At 53.6% G+C, this 25305-nt stretch overlaps 8 protein-coding genes across 8 annotated transcripts; 4 read left to right on the forward strand and 4 right to left on the reverse strand.

The window, feature by feature from the left end:
* Positions 1-1334: 1334 nt before the first annotated feature.
* Positions 1335-4852, reverse strand: RIC1 (WD40 repeat protein; the record flags this gene model as incomplete). Its single annotated transcript, XM_056213927.1, has 3 exons — positions 1335-2668; positions 2717-2984; positions 3035-4852. The coding sequence occupies 3 exons, from the start codon at positions 4850-4852 to the stop codon at positions 1335-1337; spliced, it is 3420 nt and encodes a 1139-aa protein (XP_056071194.1).
* A 783-nt stretch (positions 4853-5635) lies between these two features.
* Positions 5636-6277, forward strand: N0V89_005150 (uncharacterized protein; the record flags this gene model as incomplete). Its single annotated transcript, XM_056213928.1, has 1 exon — positions 5636-6277. One exon carries the CDS (start codon positions 5636-5638, stop codon positions 6275-6277), a length of 642 nt encoding a protein of 213 aa, XP_056071195.1.
* Positions 6278-6544: 267 nt separating this feature from the next.
* On the forward strand, positions 6545-7676 carry N0V89_005151 (uncharacterized protein; the record flags this gene model as incomplete). Its single annotated transcript, XM_056213929.1, has 4 exons — positions 6545-6583; positions 6648-6987; positions 7043-7221; positions 7272-7676. The coding sequence occupies 4 exons, from the start codon at positions 6545-6547 to the stop codon at positions 7674-7676; spliced, it is 963 nt and encodes a 320-aa protein (XP_056071196.1).
* A 178-nt stretch (positions 7677-7854) lies between these two features.
* Positions 7855-8651, reverse strand: N0V89_005152 (uncharacterized protein; the record flags this gene model as incomplete). The annotated part of the gene is made up of 2 exons (XM_056213930.1): positions 7855-8255; positions 8309-8651. 2 exons carry the CDS (start codon positions 8649-8651, stop codon positions 7855-7857), a joined length of 744 nt encoding a protein of 247 aa, XP_056071197.1.
* Positions 8652-13336: 4685 nt separating this feature from the next.
* N0V89_005153 (uncharacterized protein) lies at positions 13337-17197 on the forward strand (the record flags this gene model as incomplete). The annotated part of the gene is made up of 1 exon (XM_056213931.1): positions 13337-17197. One exon carries the CDS (start codon positions 13337-13339, stop codon positions 17195-17197), a length of 3861 nt encoding a protein of 1286 aa, XP_056071198.1.
* A 210-nt stretch (positions 17198-17407) lies between these two features.
* On the reverse strand, positions 17408-18661 carry N0V89_005154 (uncharacterized protein; the record flags this gene model as incomplete). Its single annotated transcript, XM_056213932.1, has 2 exons — positions 17408-18328; positions 18494-18661. 2 exons carry the CDS (start codon positions 18659-18661, stop codon positions 17408-17410), a joined length of 1089 nt encoding a protein of 362 aa, XP_056071199.1.
* A 2249-nt stretch (positions 18662-20910) lies between these two features.
* Positions 20911-22687, forward strand: N0V89_005155 (uncharacterized protein; the record flags this gene model as incomplete). Its single annotated transcript, XM_056213933.1, has 4 exons — positions 20911-21102; positions 21225-21862; positions 21981-22185; positions 22256-22687. 4 exons carry the CDS (start codon positions 20911-20913, stop codon positions 22685-22687), a joined length of 1467 nt encoding a protein of 488 aa, XP_056071200.1.
* Positions 22688-22790: 103 nt separating this feature from the next.
* N0V89_005156 (uncharacterized protein) lies at positions 22791-24144 on the reverse strand (the record flags this gene model as incomplete). The annotated part of the gene is made up of 2 exons (XM_056213934.1): positions 22791-23326; positions 23379-24144. 2 exons carry the CDS (start codon positions 24142-24144, stop codon positions 22791-22793), a joined length of 1302 nt encoding a protein of 433 aa, XP_056071201.1.
* Positions 24145-25305: the final 1161 nt, after the last annotated feature.

Raw genomic sequence — 25305 nt, forward strand, 5'->3', positions numbered from 1 at the left:
CAAAGAGATGTGATCTGTTAAGACAACGTTCACTGATGTGCGATGCGCTTGCTACGCCAACATATGTCTTCACTGCCTGATATATACGGGCGCAGAAGAGGCCTCCGCTAGATCTGAATACGAACCATCGCATCGTGCGTCATGCACGCAAATCGCGCAGCGACGGTAGGGGGCGCGGTTTGTGTTGGGGATCGCACGGCTACGGTGAGAGTGGCAGTGTCGCGGCCCTTGGCTCTCCGCAGCGCAGGGGGCCACAACGGGCGACACACGGCTAGGGATTGGTTCGTTCTGAAAAGGCAATGGACTACAATCCAAAGAGCCAACGTCATGTTTGAGATTGTATGGCTCCGTCGCTGGTCTTCAGGGAAGTGGTGCGATCGTTTGGTCCCATGGCGCGCAACGAAAGCGAGGCACTTGGGACGTTTGGTACCCTTTACAGTACACGAAAATGCATAGTCGAAGATATCTATCTTGACCGGACGGTTGTGTCTCAATCACTGTGTTACAGGCACGTGAAGTGCTGACGCCCCAGGCGCCGACTAAGCAGCCATCGAAGGAGTAATGCAGGGACCTACACCGCCAGCTGCATCTCGAGAAGCGGTGCAGCAAACGCCTCGTATCGCTAGCCTGGCCAATCAATACTCCCCTTCGATTTACTAAGGCCTGCGCCTACCTCCACAAAGTACGCCACCGCAATTCCAGGGAAGGCTTGGATGTGGCCATGATAGAATTTGCTACATGTGCTTGGTGAACTCGAATGAAGGAGGTTACTCCTACGCGGTGAATAGCAACATGGAGGGACCTCGTGGCTTCTGTTTCCGTGCCACAACTGCCGAGCTTGCTTGGGATATCGAATTAGGCCACAGGCTTCACTGGTTGGTTCGCAAGAACCAATTACATGAAAACATTAGAGTGCTCCAACTTGCATCACGACGCGTACTCCCTACATAGCAGCACCAGCTGAAGCGACCCTCGTGTTGACTTCGTGTGCTGTACTACCTGTACTACCTACCCCAAAAGCCCTGCCACCGCTTCTTTATCCGGATCCAGAAAAGCTCCGCATAACTGGCACTGTTCCCATTGGACCCAGCAGCTCAACTTTCTATTGACACAAGCCGTCGTACTGTAGCATTGGCCGAGAAGGTGAAAACGCGCGTCAATATGGATAGCTGATATCTTTGGGCTTCATTCCATGATACGAAGCCTAACACGGCTATCCACCAGGCACAGCCTGAAACGAGGTGTACTGAGAAGTCATCGTGCAGGTTGTCCTACGAACACACAAAGAGCTCACCGATGCCAAATGGTACAAGCCCAAACACAACAGCGCTCACCTAAGCACGACAAACGCATCCTCCGCTCAGCATACTACGTCCAAAAAGAAGATTCGCATTGCGAACAACATCTACATCATCGTCCATCCCCAGGCACAACATCGAAATAGCCCCCGTGCCCACCCGCGCTCTCCCCGGACTAACCGCACTCGTTGGGCTTCTACTCGCACTACTCTCCCCACTACTCTCCGCTTCCTCCATAGAAATGCCCATTCCCACCGCCCCGTTCGTGCGCCGCCCCCTCCTGGGCACGCTGAGCCTCGTCATATCGAACGTAAACGCAGGCGTCCCGACCTCCGCCCCAGGAGACTTGAGGTCCACGAGCTCCAACGTCTTCCGCAACGTAGCCCCCGACTCATCCAGCGCCATAAGGAAGCGCGCGAGTTCTTTGCAGAGCTCCCAGTCGCCCTCCTCCTTTGCGCGCTGGAGGAGGCGGACAACTTGGTCGCCCTCCGTCCTCAACTCCTCGAATGTATGCAGCACGAGCAAATACCCGCCCGCGGTCTTTAGACTCCCCTTCTGCAGGGTCTCCTCAAACAGGTCTTCTGGGGGAGGGAGATGGGAGAAGAGCGTCCGCCATGAGCGTAGCTCTGTTTTGCGGGTACATTGCACGACGATGTCGAGGTAATGGGGGAAGCTGGACAAAAACGACAGCACGGAGGGGAGTAGAGCGTGCTCAGCAGCGGGCTGGGAGTCTACTTCCTCGTCTAGAATTTCGTGGAGGAGGATCTCGAGGGCGTGCGGGAAGTACAGGAGATGCTGGTAGTGGTGGCTCAAGTGGAGCGCAGCGGGGTGGTTGTACTGCGCGAGGTGGTGTCTGAGCAGCGCTGGAAGGAAGAGGTGCATTCTCGTTCCGAAGCGAAGATACGCGAAACTCGTGTCTCTTCTTTGCACCAATTCGCTTTCCACACCGAAGATGATAGCCTTGTTGATCAGGCTGGCCAGCGGGTAAAAGTCCACTGGTATCTTCACGGGCGTAGGTAATTCCCTACCCAGTTCTGCACTCACAGTCCTCAGTACGTCCTGTATGTCGATCCAAACTTTGACATCATGACCATCGAAGAACCATAAGCTGTCGCGCAGATCGTGGCCATGCACACCGTTGATCGTCAGCCCTGCAGATGGGCTAGGCGGTAAAGAGTCGTCTTGCATAGCTAGCGCGAACGCCGGGTGATCGCGCATGAGTGCGTACGTTTCGACATTCTGAGCAATGATGCGCATCTCGTATTTGAGTTCGCCGCCTTCCGTGGTGGTGGGTTGGAGGAGGACGAGCTTACCGTCTACGGCAAATAAAATGGTCGCCACAGCTACGTCTTGGGATGGATCGCCGTTGTCTGCTTCTCGTCAGCCTTGCGCGAATAAGGCACATTGGGCGAACCTACGAATTTGATCCTCTGGCAGGATCCAACTAAGCGCACGCACTCGTGGCGGTGCACGTATAATGCCGTGCAAAGCTATCTGGCCAACTTGGACCAAGGTGACTGTGGCGTTCGTAACGCCAATTACATAGTGATATAGAATGTTCTCGTAAGTATAGACTAGAAGTGAATCTTCGCCTGAAGGCGCAATTAGTACAATAGGTGCAGGTAGATATTGAATGTGCATGATATGATCGTTGTCGAGAGCCTGCTCGCGGGAGTAGATGCGAATCTAAAATCGACGTTAGGATCTTCCGGTGGTGCCAGTTCACAGGTCCTTACTTGATGTGAGTCTTGCGCTTCAACGGCTGCGATAAGGACGTGCTGAAACCAGCACATGCCTCCACGAACGGTAAATTCATTCTCGACGAACGGATCGTCAAATGTCTTCCACCGTCCGCTGTTCACGCTGTAATGAGCAAGTCCTCTTTTTCCAGCAACAGCAACGTATCTGCCATCATTCGAGATGACCGCGCATCGAATCGGCCACTGGTCGATGAGATAGTGAGAAGGGACTTGAACGTGATGCCACAGTGAGACATCAGAAGAAATGGTTGTGAGGTCTGGCAATTCGTAACCGCGATACATCATGAAGCCCTTGCTGGTTTGCATCAAAGATCGCGACACATTAGCGGAAGAAAAGCACCCAGTGACTGCGCTACGAGCCATTTCGAGCACGAAAAGTCGGTTGTCGTTGTTCCCTAACAGCAAGAGCTCAGCTCCACCGCCAATCCAGAAAGCGTCTCTGATACCGAGCAGCCATCCCTCATCATTCGCTTCGGACAAGGTTCTGTTAGTGGTAAAGCTCGTAGCACCGGGCTTTCCATACACACTCCACATAGCCCACCCATTCTCGTAGCCAGCAAAGAGGCAGTATCCGTCCGGAGAGTAGGCCAACACGGTCAGTTTTCCGGTACTCGTTGCATTCGGTATCAGCTTATGCGAAAGTGGTATATCGCCCTTGTAATCTTTTGCTGTATACACATGTATCTCTCCATTCTTGCAGCCTACCGCTAGCAATGAGAAGCGTGCATTGATGGCTGCCTTGACACCGAATTCATCATCCTTCTCAGGACTGTGGAATGCATGACCACGGAAAAGCTTAGGGTGCGACTTGCCGTCTTGCAAGGTATTCGGTGGAAGCCTTTGTACAGCGTACGCCTTGCCATCGCTCGTAATCCATGCAGATAGATTCATGGGCCGGTCATGGGTCATGTCAATCAAGGCCACATTCTTGTTCAACCAAGTCATCCGACTTAGGAGCTCAGTGTTCGTCTGGCTCCCGCTGCTATCCGGAGCCCATTTGATGCACTGAACCGCGGCCGGTTTCGTCGTAGCCACAATGAGCTCATCGTCGAGCGCAAGCACCCGATCAATGCCAGCATCAACTCTTATCACCATGCGGAACTTGAGGTCGGTTTCCTTGATGCCGCTGCCCTCGCCTGGTCCGGCATTGGGGTCATGTTGCCTGGGTATCTTGAAGCCGCTCACGGAGCTTTTGTTTCGAGCATGTCCGACGCTAGTATGCACGAATTGTGCCTTATACACGCGCGATGAGGGATCGGTGGCGGTAGAATACGTGATCAGATGCCCGAGTGTGGTCTGCACGACAAAGATCTGCGAGTCTGGACGAAGGAGGATGTTCACATTCGGACCGTACTGTCTCAATGATTTATCAGAGCGGAGGACGGAAGCAAGGACGGTTGTCGGCTGGTCGCGCATTAGCAATTGGGTGGGCGCATAGCTTTGAAGACATGCCTTGGTTTGCCAAATGGTCAATGTTGACCGTGTTATGGTCGCAAACATGTGACCACTCCTGGTGATTTTGATAGCCAGGATCTCGCCGGTAATGTCATCTTCGGCAAGATGTTGGCTCCCTTGGGGACGTTGTGGATGCAATTGCGCGACGGCATCCCTCTCTTCTACCCCATTCCCTGTTTCCGACTTCTCTGATATTTCACTCTCTGTGCGCTCCTCCGGATCTGCGACCGAACTGTTTGTCGCGTCATCTGCGCCATCGTGTGACAATGGAGTTGGTTGGGTTCTCGTCTCCTTGGTGGCCGCAAACACGGAGGGCGTGGAGATGGGCCAATACGTCATGGCGCACTATCGCAATTGTAGGCTGCATTTGGGCGGGCCCATCTCACGGTGAACAATCGCGTCTGTGGAGAGCTGGAGGTTCTGCAGGGTTCCGTCGTGGCTGTGACGCGAGAGTCGGTGAGGACGTGCGAGCTGCGGGACATCGGGGGTGGGGCGGTGCAATGTGGCGCGGAGCTAAACTGCTTACGACCGTCTTGCATGTGTTGAGCATGGCGAAAGTGGCTCATGAACTATACACTTACATTGTATGAGGCATTTCGACGCCTTGCGGAAATGATTCTCATCCTGAAATTGCCACTTTCTGATTAGAGTAGAAGCTTCATCGCAGGTAAGAATGATCGAAGCGCAAGAACCAAAAACACAATGGTACAGTCTGACGGGCCTGGGCAGCTTACTACCCAAGTGTTTCGACGACTATGGCGTTGTAGTGTGAGAACCTGTTAAGTTTTCTCCTAATGTGGACTACCTAAGATATTTTGGCCCCCACCCCCAACTTCTGGTTGTGGCCTTTTCCTTGTACTTGCGGCCGTAAGAATGGAGTATTCGAGGAAGACTGCCTATTCTTCGGCATGCTCAAAAAGTCAATAAAGTTGCAACTTGCATGGTCAAAACCATTCACCCAACAATAGATGTGCCTTTCTACTTCACATCCAAGATCCGACTTAAGCTTGTACTACTCCACGACTACGATTCGAGACCAGCATTTAAAGCGAACCTACCATGGTACCCACCAGCGTACTATTCGGCACTTTAGCCTGTCTCTACTCAACAGCCTTCGCCAACATGCCGACAACAGGACTGAACACCACTCCTCCCCACACCAACTCCTTCACTTTCCCGCCATCCTGCGATCTCAAGCCCGCCTTCTACGGCTACAGCATCAACCACCTCTCCCTCGTCACCCCCAATCTCACGCGAGCATTAACGTTCTACACCCAAGCCCTCGGCCTCCAGCACATCTTCACCTACAATCCCATCCCAAAATATCACGTTGCGTACCTAGGCCACGACACCGCGAATTTCACCTCATGCGCGGAATTTGCGCAACGAAAGAACGAAGTTAAGGGACTGATTGAGTTGATCCATCTGGAGGGCGCGACAAACCATCCGCTCCCGGCGATGAAGAAGCCGAATACATATTCACATTTCGGACTGGTTGTGCCTGATGTGAAAGAGGCAGAGGGGCGGATTGCTGCGTGGGGTGGCAGGGTGATTAAGGGTGCGGGCGAGGAGACGGATGTGACGAACAATGAGCTAGCGAATGCGTATGGGCTTGGGGTTGAAGCGATAGGGAGTTTGGAAGAAGGCGAGCTGGAAGCGATTGTGGAGGCGTTTAGGGATGTGAGGACGGGGGTGATGCAGAGTGCGTTTGTGGGGGATCCGGATGGGAATTTGATTGAGCTCCAGCCGCCCGTGTTTGAGTGATGGGGCTTATGGTAGGGGGTTTGGGAGAGCTGTAAGATCTTGACTGAGGCTTGTGGCACATCACTGCGTACACTTTGCTGGTTGTGGTCGAACCAGGACCCTGACGGTAGCGCGTGTACGTCAACGACTTTAACTCCGAAGGTTAACACCGCGCAATGTTGACTCTTTAACATATAGTGAAGATCGAAAATTGAATTGAATTGAATAGATTGAAAGCAATTGAAGGTGCTTGAGATCTTTGCAACTGTTCGTTATTTTGTGTTCAGAATGTCGTCGAGTAAGATCAGCAAAGTTGCCATCGTTGGTGTGAGTACCACCGTCGAGCATACTACCCGATTGCCCAGATCCACTATCCTAACCAAAACAACAGGCAGGCGGCAACGTCGGCTCCTTCATCGCCTCAGCTCTCTTAAAAACCGGAAAACATACCATCACGGCAATCACACGAACAGACTCCCAGTCCAAGCTCCCCAATGGCGTATCCGTCGCTCAAGTCGACTACTCCTCCCACTCTTCCCTCGTCTACGCACTCAAAGGTCACGATGCCCTTGTCATCACCCTAAGCGGTCATGCAGCAATTCAAGAGATCGAGGAGAAACTGGTGAGAGCGGCCGGTGAGGCAGGAGTTCCGTGGATCCTGCCGAATGAGTGGTCGCCGGACACTGCACACGAGGAGCTTGTGAGGGATGTCCCGATGTTTCAACCAAAAGGTGAGAGATACAAAACAGGTGATTCGTGGTACGGGCCGTACTTACTATGTACTAGTTGCGACACGAAAAACCATCGAGAAGCTGGGCCAGAGCTCTTTCATATCTGTTGTGACAGGATTCTGGTACGAGTACACGCTGGCGAATCCGGGCGCTTATGGTTTCGATCTGAATAATCAAGCTGTTACGCTGTTTGATGAGGGGAAGACAAAGGTTTCTACCTCGACGTGGCCTCAGGTATGTTTCGGGAATTAATCATAGAAGAAGTAGGAACTGAGGAGTGGTAGATCGGTCGCGCTGTCGCCGCATTGCTCAGCTTGCCCATTGAGTCAGAGACTGAGGCATGCCTTGACAACTTCAGGAACAAAGTGGTATACGTCAGCTCTTTCTCGGTGGACCAGGAAGATATGTTCGCCTCGGTTTTGCGAGTGACTGGTAGCAAGCGAGACGGGTGGACGGTAACGAATGAGGACGCTCAAGGCAGGTTCGATACAGGTTTCAAGGAGATGAAGGAGGGAAAGTGGTCCGGCTTTGGTAAGGTGATGTACACCCGAGTCTTCTTCCCTGATGGCTGTGGTGATTTTGAGCATGGGAAGGGCACATTGAATAGGCTGCTGGGGCTGCCACAGGAAGACATTGATGAGGCTACAAAGATCGCTGTTGAGCGCGCGAAGAGTCCAAAGACTCACTAAGACTCATATGTGCACATCTTTAGAGAATGATGACTTTGGCAAAATGGCTTTGATAAGATATCTACATGCACGGCATGTGCGTCGAATGTATATTTACAAGAACTCGCACGAAAGGCTCGCAACCCTTCTGTTGACACATCCCAAACTCCATGGAATGCTCATCCGCTCACTTCACCGTCTAGCACGCAGCAACCTCAGACTCGGTGTAGATGCAAGCGTTGCTAGGGCCGGAAGAAGTCTCCTCAGGCTCGTTGCCGGGGGTGGTACCCTCGAACTCAGTGCAGACGGCCTTGACATCGGTGGCGCAGGTGCCGGAGATGGTGGCAGTGTCACCGAAGTTGCTGTTGATGCCAGCAAGGAGCTTGCCAGACTCAGCAACAACGTTCTTGATGACGACGTGGCGCTCGGCGCTCTCCTTGCAGTTTCCGCAAGAGCGGTAGAGCTTGCCGAAGTCGACGACGGTGAAGCCGTCGATGGTGACAGTTCCGGCACCATTGTGCTGGATGACCTTATCCTCAGCACCGGTAGCACCACCGCCGGTGACAGTGGCATCGCCATCACCCTTGAGCGAGAGAGCATCTATAGAATGGTCAATACTATGTAGATTAGACGGAGAAGTGAGAAGAACTTACCCTCGCAGACAGCCTCCCACCAAACGTTCTCGATGGTGCAAGAACCCTCGCAGTGAACACCCTCGATCTGATCGGCACCAATGATGGCGTTCTTGAGCGTAGCTCCGTCCGCAAGGATGAAGACAGCGTCAGAGTCGCCACCCTCGTCCTGACCAGTGCAGGAAACACCACGGCCGTAGGTCTTCAGGCCACCATCGAAGGTGCCGGAGATCTCCTCAGCGGCATCGTAGGTAACGGTGCCCGCAGATGAAGGGATGGGGAAGTCGGCGCGCTTGTTGAAGAGGCCCTTAGCGGTAGCAGAGGCAGTGAAAGCCAAGATGGCGGCAGCGACGGAAGCCTTCATTGTGATAGAGGTGGTTGGTTTTGGGGTTGAAAAGATTGGAAGTTTCAAGCGGTTCAAGAAGATGATGGTTGAAGAGAACGGATTGCGTCAAGCAAAGCGAATGTGTAAGAACGAATGAAGTGAGTGTGCTCGGTGAAGAGTGGCATTTCTAACCTGGCGTCGCCTTCGTCTTTATACAGCTCGCTGTCATGCTACTCATCCCAATTTGCGCATGTCAATACGCATCCCTGTGTTCTCCATCCGAACGAGTACGTTGTGCTTGAAACTCGCGATCGCACCGTCTTCTTGGCTTTTCTTGGCCTTCCGCCATCTTGCGAAGCTTTGCCTCTCGCTACCGGGCGGAGAGCTCCTGTTCATTTCGAGCCGTGGTGTTGACCAGGGTTTGCCGTGAGATCGGGAGGCGGGAAGCTCCACAAAACTAGCCCAATTTCGGGAAAGCGAAGTTTCGAACAAATTGTTCTGTTTCTCCTCCAATAATGACCCTGGGTGGAGCATTAAGTGGGTTTTTTTGCCAAGCTGTCTGAGCTGCTCACGCACGTTTCAACGTGTTGTGGCATGACGCGATTCGACTCGGAGGTTTTGCGAAATGCATCAAGTTGAACGCTTCGCGCCACCGAAACATGGGTCGTCTACTCTATAAGCATTGATCATAGCCTCCGTAACTGGCGTATCGCCCACAATACTATTGGTAGTGTTTGGACGAGATGACGATGTGCGACGGACCCCATCAACTAATTCTTCCATGAGTGAAAAGAACTGCTGAAGTAGATCGATAACTCGATCAATGCTGGAAAATGTTAGCCTCATGCTTGCTCATGCTTTACGGCAAAGTGGTGCGGAGGGCGCGACATGCGCGTCCGGTGACCTCTGCAAGAACCACCATCTAGATATCGCCAAGAACACCCGGTGAAATGCCACAATGTGTCGTCAGGTTGTCGGTCCATCCTTCATGACACTGGTGCGAAAAGTTCCCGTGATCATATGAGTCGTATGCAGTGCTCCTGTCTCTGTCCGCGGGGCGGCACAGTGCATAGCGACGCGTCACTTCGTCCCTCCCAATATTTGAGGGCTATTATACCCTGCGAAAAGCTTTGTCCGATGTTCGGGAATGTTCGAAACCGGCCTTAGGGTAATCGCAGTAATCAAGGGGTGTTTGAGAGAGCTCTGCAATGCACCTTGCCCTTTCCAGCGACGTGGGGGTCAGCAAATCACCACCAGAAGGAAGGGTAGGCGTTTGGATGGAGATAGAACCGACATCCCTCTCTTCCATCTGTTACGATGCTTTTGTTGATGTTGAAGGAGTTCGTAGAGCTCTTTTAGCTTCAGAAATGATGTTCCATTTGTTTGGTGCTCCCTCCTGTCGACTCTCTTTGCGACCTTGATGTGTTTCCGCGTCCAGTCAATCCAGCATGAAGGATGAGTGGCGATTATCTTGAGAGACGTCTAAATTGACGTTTAGCGAATATGGAGCCGAAGAACGACCCGGCATCTTAATGGAACGCAAGGACCGGCAAGCGAAGTTATATATTCCCAGACCGAACGCCTGGGGTCGGGATCCGGCACAACACGCGACGCTGGACCATATCGCGACATCGCGACTTTATTCGCCTACTAGGGTCCCGCACGCCGTGCGATCCGACCCTTTGCGCCTCTCCCGCAACCTGCAGGTCGCCAGTGCCAGCGCCGACACCATCCCGCACGATGGAAGTAGGCTATTACCGGCGGCCTTCCGATGAGCAGACGGGTTTACGAACGCGTGAGCATGGTTTGGTCTGGATGCGGAATCCTCGAAGGAGACGCGTAATTTGCGTGTGAAAATTGAGCATTCGAGAAGTTGCGATTGAACAATGACATCTCGACCGGCTTCGAGCGCCCTCAACGAGTTCATCTCCCAACACTACGACTATGTAGTGATAGGCGAAACCACAGCCGGCCTCGTGGTCGCCGCACGCCTCGCGGAGTACTCCTCTGTGAACTGTGAAAGTCGGATTGAGGCAGGGCAAAACGTATGGTCGACAAGCAGATATCCACGCCGTCACTGTCTCCTTCGCTCATTGGCCGACCCGAGTATAGCTGGTTGCATACAGTTGACGCCCCAAGAATGGCAACGAGAGCAGGAATGCATTGCTCGATGAGGATCATGCAAAAATGCAGTCGGCTATGTACGAGAAGACGCACGATGGTCCATATGGCAGTCCAGGGATATTGATGGGGTTCGTAAGCTATGCCAGCATAGTCGGTGATTACCAGCTTTCGGAAGACGATCAAGGACGTCGACAAGAAGAGCCATGCGAGGACGAATTTGAAGAAGGCGCAGGAGAAGGTACGATACTGTGGAAACCCCGCCCAGATCGGCACTAATACTTCGAAGGTTATTAACCCTCAGCTAGTGGACCCAACTCTGCGAACTTACAACCCTTCTGCATCCCCTGCCAGCTGTGTGTCAGCGCTGGTCATTTGCAAGCCGAATCTTCCAGCGCACCACCTGATTGCAAGAACAGACTCTCTCTGTCGGCCTTCCTCGAACACCTGCTCCCCCGGGGCAGCGTACACATCTCCTCTCCAGACCTAACAAGGCCTCCCGTCATTGACCCTTGATACTTACGTCACGGAACTGACGCAAAGATCCTTGCAACAGGTCGGAAATGGTTCGATGAGGTGTTGAAGCACATCTTGGTCGCAAAATTCCTAGCCGAGTGTGTATTACCTCCGCCAGGAAACACGGTAGAGACGGAAGAGCAGATGGTGGGTGAAGAACCATATCTCGACTTAGTACCACTTGATTGGCACAGCCGCTACGGGCGAAGTGGCCAACGATCGTCTAGGTCATGGATGGCAAGGACCAGTCGATCATGGGGTTGAGGGTCGTGGATACGAGTGTATTCCCGGGCCATGCCAGCGGCAACATCATGAGCAGTACGTATGCGGGGGCGGAAAAAGGTACCGGTTGTTCAAGCAGAAGGATGGCACGTTTGGTAGCGAATCCTGAGGTGAAATGGCAAGGTTGTAGTCGCCATTTTGAGAGCTCATCCTGCAGCAATTCAACACTGTGAAGGCATTTGAACCTAAGTCGAGTTCTCTTTAGGCTGTCCTCGCTTCGATATCCAGTGGTGCTTCCCGACGACCCGAGCGCCACGCGGCCGAGTGCTTACACCTCCACAAGCTCTAGTCTATCTGTGGATGTCATCTCTTGCTTCTGATTTGAAGTGCTCTAACCTCGAATACGTCACCTTCAGTGTTACACACAGGTCATGTCCTGAAGTGTTGACCTTGATCCATCGAATCTTCGTTCAGCACTCGGTGTGCGCATGATGAATGGGGGCCATGATCTCGCTGTTTGAGGGCTTTTCATCCGTTAGTTTTATCCTATAGGTCCGTGTTCTGTATTCGATAATGTTGGATGTTGGATGTGTCGAGGCAAGACACGTGGGGCCACTTCAGCCCCGAGGAAGGAGGTAAGGGTGCACGTGCGGGGTCAATGTGGGCCGACCAGCCAACAGCGACCCGGTTCTGTTGAGACATGGAGAGCTAAATTGAACCTCACTCCATCTCTCCTCCACTTCACTCTGTCGACACCTTTCGGAGTGTGCAATAGCCGTCGAGCTCTCCCAAGGCTCGCGACCGGTGCTACGAGAGGGGCTTCTGTTATCGCTAAGCTCTTGCCACAGCTGCCCCTTCGGTCGCACCTTCCTCGATCGTCAACGGATACACAGCTCGCAAGAAGCAGCTATGTGAGCTTATCTGAACGATGGAAAGCCGGAAAGCTGCCACCGAGAAGAGGTTGGCTTCCTACTGGCGTACTTTCTAGCTAACAATATAGCAGACAGCCTTCAAGCTTATCAATATCATCCATTCAGCCGTTGCAAAACCCTCTGTGCTTCGACCGTGTTGCCCTTCTACCAATGCAATGTGGTGTACCGGAACCAATGCATGCTGTGGCACTGCCACGACAACTGCGGCTTCCGACATGCGTATCTTGTGCGAACCAGCCCACGCGACCTTTGACCCAAAGCGAATTGACCCATTTGCGACCACGTCTATACGTTCTCACAAGCCAAAGGAAGTGAACGCATGTATCTATCGTGATGCGTTGGCAAGGCACACCGCTCCATATCGACAGTTGCGCAAGACCGCTCGGTCCAACATCAAGCTTTCATAGCCTCGGGACGCTCACCGAATGATTTGCTCACTGGATAGTACATATACAACCCTCTTATCTCTAAAGTCAACAACGGTTCCTACATCTTGTAGAGGATACAGAGGTCGGTCCGCTTTGCCGCTAGAGGAACGGAACGGCTGTCCGCACGCGCCAAGCCTTCACGTTTGTTCACCTCTTCCTCCCCCACGCCGTCTCTCCTACGCACCCGGGACTTTTACGAACTGGCAACTTTCCATTCGCGTCCTCGTTATTGTTCGTGTTTCAATCAGGCTCCGACTTCCGTCAAAGGCGACGCCAACCGAAATAACGTCATCGGCAAAAGTCACACTAGAGCGAACGAGCCCTAGACCAAGCAACCGCCGAGATAAGCGAACGACATTACTGGTCAAGCGTCTCAACAGTCAAAGCTGGTGCACCGATTTTGACATCGAGGTTCCTTGCTTTTGCGGGGGCGACGTGGTGGGTTATATACGTCAAAATGCCCAGTCGGCATCTACCTACCTCACACTACTACCCCCGCCAAAACATGCCCATCATCGACACGACGAAAGACCTTTCGGCGCTCTTTTCAAAACAAGTGCAGGCGACTCCAGATGCTGTTGCTTTAGAAGACGACAAGCACAGCTATACTTATGCTGAGCTCCACGAAAAGGTCGCAGCTTTAGCCGACCGCCTCCGAGCCCATGGCGTTGGTCGCGACAGCTTGGTCGGCGTTCTCCTACCCCGGTCCGCTGACTACGTGATCGCTTGTCTCGCTGCTTTGCGCGCAGGTGGTGCTTTTTTGGTGCTCGAGCTTGCATATCCCCCGGATCTGCTAGCCGATGTCATTGACGATGCCCGCCCGGTGGTTGTTGTGACGGTACGCGCCGAAGTCGGCAAGATTAAGCAAGGAGTTCCCCTCATTAGCCTGGACGAAGAGGCCGCCAACAGCAACGGCCATGTACAAGAGAGCGAGCTTCCTCCTTTGCCCGCAGAGACCGATCTCGAAAAACTAAGCTTTGTTGCTTATTCGAGTGGGACCACAGGCAAGCCCAAGGGCATCGCAAACTCTCATAGAGCAGCTGTTCTCTCATATGACCTTCGCTTCGGACTGTCAGACCTCCAGCCAGGAGACCGCGTTGCCTGCAATGTCTTCTTCGTTTGGGAATGCATTCGACCGCTCCTACGCGGCGCGACTGTAGTGGCTGTTCCCGACGAGGCGAGCTATGATCCTCGCATGCTTGTCGACTTGCTGTCTTCCAAAAAGATCACTGAAACCCTCTTCACACCGACACTGTTCGCAGCAATATTATCGCGACATCAGAACCTGGGCAACCGACTGCCTAATCTGAAGACTATATGGTTGAATGGCGAAGTAGTGACCACAGATCTTGCCCGCCGTGGTCTGAAGATCTTACCAAACGCCCGCTTGCTCAACGTTTATAGCGCCTGTGAGACCCACGAAGTCGCCTGTGGTGATATCCGGGAGATGCTCGACAAGATTGATCCGAAAGCCCTCTACTGCCCGGTCGGCCCTCCTTTAATCGACCAGAAGTATATCTACATCCTAAACGAGAGCGGCCAGAGAGTTGATGACGGTAGCAATGGCGAGCTCTTTGTTGGTGGCCATCTTCTTGCTCGAGGATACCTCAACCTTCCAGAGACAACAGAGAAGGCATTTATCCGGAATCCCTTCAGTGCCAAGTCTGGCGCTCGAATGTACAGGACCGGTGATAAGGCACGTCTGCTTCCATCAGGCCTGCTGGAGATCACTGGAAGAGTCGGAGCTATGATCAAACTCCGCGGCTATTCTGTTGTTCCTGGAAAGGTGGAAAACGCAATCGTACAATATCTATCCGCCAGTCGTTGTGCGGTCGTGGCTCATGGCGAGGGTATAGACAAACAGTTGGTTGCATACTTTGTGCGGGACAAAGAAGCCTCCTCCTCTGAACGACCCGATATCGAGGTTGACAACGAAGGTCGTAGCATGAGTTCTAGGCAGATACTCAAGCCATACCTTGCGCACTACATGATTCCTCATGTATGGGTAGAGATGGATGAATTGCCCACGCACGAGGTGTCAGGCAAAGTAGATCTTAAGCAACTTCCTCCGCCAAATGAGAGGACGAAGTCGCCGACTGGAAAGCGAGCACAATACGAGCAGGACCCCATTGATATTGGGCAAATTACCTCAGTCTGGGCTTCCATTCTCGGGATCCAGCCGAGCTCAATCACGCCGGAGTACAATTTCTTCGATCTAGGCGGCCACTCCCTGTTACTCGCCGACCTTGCTGCTCGATTGTCGAACAGGTTTGGTCTGAAGATCCCAGTCGCTCGGCTTGCTGATCCAGCCACCCTTAATGGTCATCTAGACACAGTGCGATCTGTCCGTGATGGACAAACTGCTGCAGTGCAAGCCGACCTACCTGCTGTACTGCGGGCTGACGCTGTGCTCGATAAGGACATTCAGCCTACCAATACAAAGATGAATGCGCTAAAGGACGCGAACACGGTTCTTCTAACTGGTGTGACGGGTTTCCTGGGTGCTTTCCTGCTTCGCGACCTTCTCGACAGCACTTCCGCCAAAATCATCTGTCTTGTGCGCTTTAGCGATGCTTCGCAGGACGACCTTCCTGCAGGTATTGCAAGGATTAGACGAAACCTGCTCGATTTCGGCTTATGGAGCGATCTTATCATGGAGCGTGTGGAGATTCTTCCCGGAAACTTGTCGCGGAGGCGCTTTGGCCTGTCCCCGGATGTTTTCGCAGACGTCGCTAATCGCGTCGACGTCATTGTCCATGCTGCGGCAACTGTGAACTTGGTGTATCCTTATGCTGCGTTACGACTGCCTAATGTTATCGGCACAAAAGAGATCCTTCGTCTTGCCTGCCAAGGTGGGGCCACTGTTCAATATGTCTCTACAAACGGAGTGTTGCCTCCCGCATCTGGACAAGCAGGCTGGCCCGAGGATGCCATGTTGGACGTTAAAGATGTTCCAGAGAAGCTCGCAGACGGCTACGGCCAGACAAAATGGGTCGCTGAACAGCTGGTCCTGGAAGCGGGCCGGCGAGGACTACCAGTCAAGGTTCACCGTTGCGGTACAATTAGCGGCCACAGCCAATCCGGTGCATCAAATGCCTGGGATCTTCTAACAGCACTCATGGTTGAATCCATCCGCATTGGCCACTTCCCCAACGTCAAGGGTTGGCGCGCTGAGATGACTCCTGTCGATTTCGTCAGCAAAGCTATCGTCCATCTAGGCAACGAGACAGACGCGGACCAGGTCATCTTCCACTTGGGTGACCCCACTCCTGTCGATACTAGCGCAGTGTTCGAGACTCTGAACCATCTCGGTTACCCCACGGAACCGCTTGAGTTCAACAAGTGGGTTGAGCTGTGGGACGACAAGCGAGGCTCTGCGAAGGGCGGAGACGGTGCATTCACAATCGACATACTCCGTAGTGGTATGCCTAGTGTCGATTTCCTCCGCGACATCGTCGTGCTTGACAACGCAAAGACTAGACCGTTCCGCGCTGCCGTAGAGCGGCCCAAAGTGGATGAGATCCTCCTAGAGACATACACTCGCCATTGGTACGCCCGTGGATGGCTTCCCAAACCGCCAGCAACCGCGAATGCAACAGGTGGTACTGGCCAGCTGCCCAAGAGGGGTCCGCTGTACAACAAAGTGGCTGTCGTTATGGGTGCTTCGTCTGGCATCGGCGCCGCTACCGCTACGGCGCTGGCTCGTGAAGGGTGCCATGTTGCACTTGCTGCTCGACGCCTCGATGCTCTTGAGGACTTGAAGAAGCGCATTGTTGTGCGTGAAGGCAAAGTCCTCTGCCAAAAGACAGATGTCACGGACAGAGAGCAGGTGCAGGCGCTCATCACCGAGACAGAGAAGAAACTTGGGCCGATCGACATCTTCATCTCAGTGTCTGGCGTCATGTACTTCACGATGATGAAGAACGTGCAAACCGAAGAATGGGACCGTACAGTGGACGTCAACTGCAAGGGTCTCCTCAACTGTATCTCATCAACAGTACCTGGTATGCTCGCGCGCAGCAAGGGTCACTTCGTTGCCATCTCTTCAGATGCAGGCCGCAAAGTATTCCCTGGTCTTGGTGTCTACTCCGCTAGCAAGTTCTTCGTTGAGGCTACGCTTCAGGCTCTGCGAGTTGAGACTGCAGGCACCGGTCTACGTATTTCAAGCCTTCAGCCCGGTAACGTAGCGACGGATCTGCTTGGCATGTCGACGGATAAAGAGGCCTTGGAGAAGTTCGGCGAGCCCTCGGGTGCCAAGGTCTTGGATCCTGGAGATGTAGCAAACGCCATCATCTATGCGCTCAAGCAGCCAGACCATGTCGCCATGAACGAAATTCTCATCGAGCCCCGCGATGAGCCGATTTGATGTTTCACCTGAAGCGACTTCGTCTGCGACCAATATGCTCTGCGTTTCGGCGGGATTATACAACAACATTTATGCATTTAGCAATAGATTTTCGCAGCACACACAGAGGACATCCTTGCTGATGTCTTTCTGTATCATAGACAGTATAATGATCAATACTGCTGCTCTCTAATTTTGCACCTGACAATAACTAGATCGTCTTTCATAGCCTTAATCCCTCGTCACCTGGATATCCTTCGTCACCGTGATCCCCTCGAATATTCTCTCCTGCGACTCACTCCGACTAACCAACGTAACCACCGCGTCCCCCTTCGCCTCCTTCCTCGCACTCTTCAGCGCCTCCATATGAAAACTCCCCGCCTGTCCCCTCCCAAACGTCCCCCTCGACACCTTCCCACCTGTACTCCCCCCTCCATACGGCGCATAATACCCCGCGCTCGTACCCTTATTACTCCGCCACTTCTGCGGCCAAAACCTCGAAATCGTGCGCCGCAGACTAATCAAGCACGCGCAAATGACACCCACAGCCGCCTCGATGAACGACCAGAGATTTGTCGGCGCGGACTCCCACGTTGGTTCTTTGAGCTTGAGCGTCTGCGGGAGGGTCGCCATGCGCAGGGTGGTGATGAGGCAGATGAAGAAGCCGATGCTGAAGAGGATGACGAGGCCGATGCGGTTGCCGAGGGACATGTTTAGTTTGAGGATGAGCGGCATGGGGAGGAAGAAGATGATGAGGTCGGTGAGGAGGTTGGAGATGGCGTTCGTCCAGCTGTCAATCACTAATTGGACTAATCCTTTCTTCAAAGGGGAAGGGACGTACCGATGCCACGCGAAGTTTATGCATGTACCTGGGATTGTGCGGTCGTAGACGCGTGCGACGGGATTGCACTGGAAGATGCCGACGAAGAGGTAGGCGACTGTCCAGAGGCCGCTGATGGCCATCATGACGTAGATTATTTTGCGGAAGCCGGAAATGGGGAAGACGCGGTGGTAGAGCATGAGGAAGGCGAATTTGTTCATGCCGTTTGTGAGGGTGTAGAAGACTACTGTTAGATAGAAGTACTGCAGGGTCTCTGTCAATTGGGTGAATCCTTCTCGTTGTATGGGTGAGTCCTTCTCGTCCAAGTGCCACTAACCTTGAGAGCTTCTCGGACATCGCCTCCCGACGCCTTGATGTCTACCACGTGCTTTCCGAAGCCATAGTGCGTAGATGCGAAGACCATCGCTGCAAAGATAATTAAGAAAACCTTGTCGGTCAGTCATGGTCGTGATTGAGTGTACCTAGATTCAACTTACAGTAGAAGCGATAACAAACGCGTCTTCAAGACCAAACCACCCACGATTCTTCCATGTGGTCGTCATACGCATCGTGAGCAGCACCAGCGCTACTGCAGACAACGAGACAGACACCCATCTCAGATCGCGCTGCTCATTCGCGTAAGCTGAGAAGATGACAGTGCCCATGGTTGCACACTGCCTTGGCTGTCGCACTGAGTCGTACAAGGAGACATAAACAAGGGGTCCCACGGCGTTCAGATCTCAGATCGTGAAGCTTATGCGGTACAAGTAGTTTTATAGACGATCACCTGTCTGTGAGGTTGATCTTCTTCAGATGGATGCTTAGCAAAGAAGAGACTGTGCAAAGAGCGAACGGCTCATCGTCGGGGCACGCACTCAGAGAGCGGGACGTCCCAAGAGGCGCAAAGCGGCCCCGTCGATCAGAGTTTGTCTTTTTTTCCTGCCTGTTGTGCTCTGACAGCCTGCTTTACCAGGGCACCGGGCCAGCACCGGGCAACTTTGATTGCTGCATACGAGGCATCAGGCGGCCCAGTCGGTAGTGTTCCACTTCGAACTTGGTTCCAACAAGGCGGACCGACTGCTCAGACAAACAGGGTGACAAAGTACCTCTCCAGGCTATTTCAAGAACTTAGGCAGTAAACGTCCACCTCAGTGGATGGCGAGTTGAACGTGGCTTATTACGATACTCACCTCGCACGTTGCGGGTGCCACCAGGATCCCGCAATCTGGTGTTGGGCCCTCATCCCAACGTTCTGTATTGACTATCTACCCCAATCCAATCGTACGATGAACGAGTACTAATCCTACTCGAAACAGCGTCCGTCCGACAGTGAGGACATGTCACTGCTGCTGGGTAGGGCCGACAGCGATCATCCTAGCTCTGCAATGTCTCACGGGAATTTTGCGCGAATTGCAACGCTAGAGTGACTTCCACGCTGCAGACATGTGTAATAGCAACGTCGATCCTTGTCCCCAAGAAGAAGCTCACTACCTATGGTACCTGGGTATGTTCCAACGTTCCCGCTCGCTTCCTCGCACGCGATCGCCAGCTTCTTCGTGAACGTTAATGAGCCTCAAGATGCTTTTTCCACCGTGGCACAGTTGCGCCTTGCATAAACACGCGAGCACGCAAACCTTCGTGCTCGTATACTCTTCGGCCCCTCTCTGCCGGGCCGTGCACAGCTCCTGCGAATAGGCGCCCGGGTGAAGGATCAAGTAAGGTTTCCAAGGTTTAAACGGCCCGGGGCTCGGGGTGACGCTCCCGCGACCGTTCGCTTCCTCCGCTGCAGGGGTGTGGGGACGAGCTATTGGCCCGCAACCGCTACAGCCGCTGCAGAAGCCTCGTATTGATCCACTCTGTCTGATTGCCTAGATGTTACTTCGGTGGTGTCCGTACAGCGGGTAGTTTACCAAAGATCAGCAAAGCTTACACTGAACCAAGGTGGGATGGACATACGAGTGCGATGGAGAGACGATCTTACCTGTCTTTATACAACAGTAAGATCTTGCGTTTTGACAGCTGCGATCCCCCACCATGCGGTAGGGAATCGTATGCCACGAATACACCCATGTACTCAACAATACGGTCCGATTCGCTCAGAAAACCAGATGCCTTATTCGGCACGCATGAAATCCTTCCGTGAAGACCCCACGATGGCACACCATTCCCACGACAGCGGTACCTTTGGCACCGCGCCGGCGTCCCGCGTCCTGGATGGGGTCTTGTGGCGTTGTTACAGGCTCGGCAGTCGCAAATTTGCGTTTACGCCGCGTCTGCAGCGGTACATTCAGCTGCAATGGGAACTCGGAGGAGGCCTGGATTCTCCGGTACGTCTTGGCTGTAATCTCGCGTCTCTGAGAGCCTGTTGCAATTACGAGGAGGAAGTTGCGGTGAGTGGTGATAGAATATCAGAGTCTTCTTGAGACGGCCGATGATCCCTTCCTGGCGTAGTCTGATATCAGGACAATGTGTGTACGCAAGTACGGTCGGCCCTTCTGCGGAGGCGGGACGCGATGTAAGGGTGTATGCAGGGTCCTTTCATCCAAGCGACGAGAGGGGCACGAGATGATACACCGTTCGAATGGAACGATTCATCTTCGCCTTGCTGTTATACTTCGGAATGTCTGCCCTGCGGTGTGATTCGATCTGCAGCAGCTGTTGAACCCCTCTAAGACAGACATTGGTCTCGCCCGCTGCAGACCTCGCTCGTGCTGCAGCAACCTTGTCGTCTTCCACTCTTCTGGGTCGGCTGTTCCATCCCCTCGCTTTCGCTTCGTGCTCCTCTTGCCCGACATCCGCAGAAAGTTCAGGATCGCGTCTCCCTCGTTTCTTCCTTTTCGTATTTACCCTGTTCGTCGAGCTGCAGAAGCTGCAGAGTGTTCGGTCTTGTGTTGGAATTCTTGAGGGAGCAACAATGGCGACCCAGACAACCTCATCAGAGAAGCAGACCGCCGTCACAGACGCAGCTCTCTCCCCAAGCTTAACCTCCTCCCATGAGCAACCCGTCGACCGCGCCGCTGAGCGGCGCCTCGTTCGCAAGCTGGACATGCGTATCATCCCAGTGCTATGGATCCTCTACCTCTGCAACTTCATCGACAGAGCAAATGTAAGTCCCAATCGCATCTTCTCAGATAGACACCGTGCAAAAAGCAAGATTGCAACGCTCCAACCCTAGACAGACAGGTGGCACAACACCTTGTGCTACCTCGACTAACACTCACTCCCCAGATCGGCAACGCCAAAATCGCCGGCATGGAAAAAGAACTCAACCTCATCGGCCAACGCTTCAACATCTGCGTCTGGGTCTTCAACCTCGGCTACCTCGTCGCCGGCATCCCCTGCACCATCCTCTTCAAGAAATACGGCCCCAAGTCGCTCTGCGTCATGATGCTCCTCTGGGCCGTCACCGTCATCGGCTGCGGCCTCGTCCGCACCTGGGAACAGCTCGTCATAACGCGTCTGCTTGAAGGAATCTGCGAGTCTGCGTTCATCTCCGGTGCAGCGTACTTGATCGGCGCGTACTACACCACCGCCGAGTATCTGGGCCGCTATGTAATTTTCCTAACCGCGGGGATCATTGCTGGGGCTGTGAACGGGTTCATCTCGAGTTTGATCGCCAAGATGAGCGGTGTGGGCGGGTACTCTGCCTGGCGGTGGATCTTCATCATCGAGGGAATTCTTACCATTGTCATTGCCCTTGGGTGTTGGTTCTTCGTCCCCCCGTTCCCGGAACACTGCAACTTTCTGCACGGCGCGGAGAAGGAACTGATGCTAAGGCGTGTAAAGGAGGGAGGGCACAATCCTCATGATACCATTACCTTTAGGGATGTCCTAAGCGAGCTGGGCGATTGGAAGATCTGGGCTGGGTATGTCCCCTTCTTCTCTATCATCTCCGTCTCCGTATCGATTTTTACCCCTGCGAACGTATGGAGATGAGGAGAACGGAAGAAATATTATATAACCACAGTGCTAACTTGATAACAGCGTCGCCATGAACCTCGGCGTAACCGAAAACGCAAACTCCCTCGCAAACTTCCAGCCCACCATTCTCAAAGGCCTTGGCTACACCGCCACCTCCGCTCAAGTCCACACCATCCCCGTCTACCTCACTGGCGCCGCTGTCTCCGTTATTTTCTGCCTCCTCTCAGAGCGAATGAACCACCGCTATGGCTTCTACCTCTTGGGATGTGTAAGCTTCCCCTACCTTTCGCTTTCCTTTGCCTTTTCCTGCTCCCAGCGGCTAATACATGGTGCAACAGGGCATTCTAGCCGCCGGCTTGATCATCGAGGTGGTCTACCCGCCATCTGCTGTGACACGATACGCAGGCATGTTCCTCATCGCATGCGGCGCATACGTCGCTATGCCAATCAGCATCATCTGGGTCAGTGTCAACGCGGGCAGCGGGTACAAGCGGGCCATAGCTATTGCAGCCATTATCAACTTCGGTACTGCGGGTGCTTTCGTGTCGTCGAATGTGTTTCTGTTCAAGGAGACGCCTAGGTTTCACACTGGGTTTAGCACCGGGCTGGGGCTGACGTGTATGGGGGCTGCGGCGTCGACGGTGTATTTTGTGGGGTGTTGGTTGACGAATAAGAAGAGGGACGAGAGCGGGAGGACGGAGCCGGTGACTGAGCAGAGTGAGGTGGAGAAATTGGGCTGGGAACATCCTGAGTTTCGATTTGTGCTGTAGGGGGCGGGTCAAGGTATATTTGTAGCGAGAACGAGCACTGTGGTCTTTCAAGTAGTCTTGCCTTCAACTTAGCAAAAGTGAGGATACGATGACACGCATGCATTCAAGCCCGCAGCAACTCCCTTGCTCTCTCGAGATCCCGCTCAATCTTGTGGTCCCATATCCACGACATCCTAGAGATAGCATCCTTCTCAAAAGCGTCGAGATCATCACCTCCAGGCCCCTCAAACTCCCACAGCATCCCCGCTTGTCGACTCGTCTCCACTAACTTCAGCGCCCGCGGCCGCCTCACTGCATCGTAAGCCCGAAAAACTTTCTCCAATTCATCCGCACTCGATATCTCGCCAAGAAGCTCGCCAAGCACGTAGCAATCCTCAATGCACATGCCCGCGCCAGACCCCTGATGCGGCGTAGTTGCATGCGCTGCGTCACCGAGCAAGCAAATTCGCGGTCGCGCCTGGTAGAACGTGCTCGCCGGAACGTGATTGTACAGCGCCCATATGTCCGGATTCTTGACGTTAGCCATGATGCATTTGACCTTTTCGGTCCAGTCTGCGTAGTCCGCGAGCATGTCTTCTCTTGACGTCTTGACCACCCACTCGGGGTCGGTCCACTCGGATCTCGAGCTGAACGCCACCACTGCGCGCCATTAGCCTCCCTCATCACCAAAAGACTTAGCTGAAAAACTCACCGTTGAAAATCGTGCCATTCGCGATGGGAAACGTCAGCACATGCCCTTTATACCCACAGTACATCTGCGGCGTAGTCGCTTCCTCCTCGTCCAAAAACTCAAGCGCCTTCTGCATAGGCACAATAGCCCTATACGCATACTTCCCCGAGAAAACAGGCCGTGCGTCTTCCAGTCCGAGAACAATTTCCCTGGTGCGTGATTTAATCCCGTCGCAACCGATGACAGCCGTGTGCTGCGCCGTAGTGCCATCCGCAAAGTGCAACACCGCGTCGCCGCCCTCCCCCTCAGACACATCCACAAGCTTTTTCTTGAAGAGCGCAATCCCCTGAGGAAGAAGCTTGATAAGCTCATCCAAAAAATGCGCGCGATGCACACCCCCTCTTGGCCCTGCCCTCGCAGGCATCGTGAAAATCGGTTCCCCTAGCTTAATCTTCCTACCACCCTTCTCATGAACGACGCCCTCACCATCAGCTCTCCTCGTATCTCCCACCCTTACGTCGAACCACTTCGGCGGTACGCTCTCCTGGTTCTTACTGCAGCGCAGGAACCCCTCTTTAATCCCGGGCGCAATGAGGTCCATGGTACGCACGAAATTCGCCTCGAAGCCTACGCCTGCGCCGATTTCGCCGAAGGAAGCGGCGCTTTCGTAGACGGTGATGGGGATGTTGCGGGTGTGGAGGGCGATGGCTAGGGTGAGGCCTGAGATGCCTCCGCCTATGATGGCGAGGTTAAAGGACTTTGGGGGTGGGGAAGAGTCCGAGGCCATGGTGAACGACGAGCAGGATTCGTGTCAGGGAGGGCTCGTTTTGTCGGTATAAGCTGTTGAAATTGTTGGTTTTATGAATGGGTAAGTCGAGGAGGTATGGTATGGTAGTGCTGCAGCCCCACATCACGTGGGTGGGGTGTTCCCGTTCTCTCTGGTAGGTATGCTGACGGCGTCGATTCTGTTCTCGAGGGTGGAAGGATATCGCGCATGCAGGTGAGTTGAGCTAGCGTTGGGGATGGCCTGATTCTCGTGACATGATGGGTGTGTGGGCCTGAGGGCCAGACGGCGGCTATTTCACAGTCGAACCCTACCCTGGTCGACCGACGACATACGTTAGGATCTTAGTGTAAATCGTGGCGTACACCGGTCCTACGCGCTCGCCGGCCGAGGCTGCAATAGTAGAGTAAGCGTGTATACATCAAGTTCGACTCGAGACCACGAATCAGACTACGGTGCAGAACGGTGGCCTTAGCATTGGGTTGGCATGGCTGCCGAGGTGAAAAGTGTGAGAAGATATCATCTTAAGCTCTTATAGTCTGGAAGGCTCCCGAGTAAGGCCGTAGTGTGTGCAGGACGCATCGCGGCAATTCCACGGTGCGGATGTAGCAGCAAACCCGTAGTGTACCGTATTCTAGCTCACGTCATCCGCTCTAATGTACACTAACAGACCCACAACGGACACCAACAACCGCCAGAGCCGCGACCATGTCCGGTCTGGCGCGCCGGGCGTAGAACGCGAAGAACGAAGCTGTTCGAACAGGTAGTAGGCCACACGATAGTGATCTTTTAACAGAAACAACGGTATTTCAAAGATACATTAAGGCGTTAAGTTGTGCTCTTACCCTCAACGTCAAATGTGAAAAACCAGCTCTTGATGATATATATTACATCTTCATCTATTGTTCAGGCATCCGATACATGCATGTGTGTTCACATCTTGAACAGAGACTTCCTCAGTCCAACAAGGTCCAAGTCATCTCCGTGCGGGTCTGTTGACTCCCCACAGTCTTGCAGCCTCGTCGTCGGAAGCGAGCCTCCCTTCTGAAAGCGTTGCAGAAGCGCGGCTGGGTCTTCCTCGACTTCAACCGCTCTGGGACGGGTTTGCAATCGATGGCGAGTGCCTCGCGAGGCTGATCCTTCTGAGGACTTCTGCCTGGCTTC

The sequence above is a fragment of the Didymosphaeria variabile genome (assembly GCF_027946475.1).
Source record: "Didymosphaeria variabile strain IMI 356815 chromosome Unknown scaffold_4, whole genome shotgun sequence".
Lineage (NCBI taxonomy): Eukaryota > Fungi > Ascomycota > Dothideomycetes > Pleosporales > Didymosphaeriaceae > Didymosphaeria > Didymosphaeria variabile.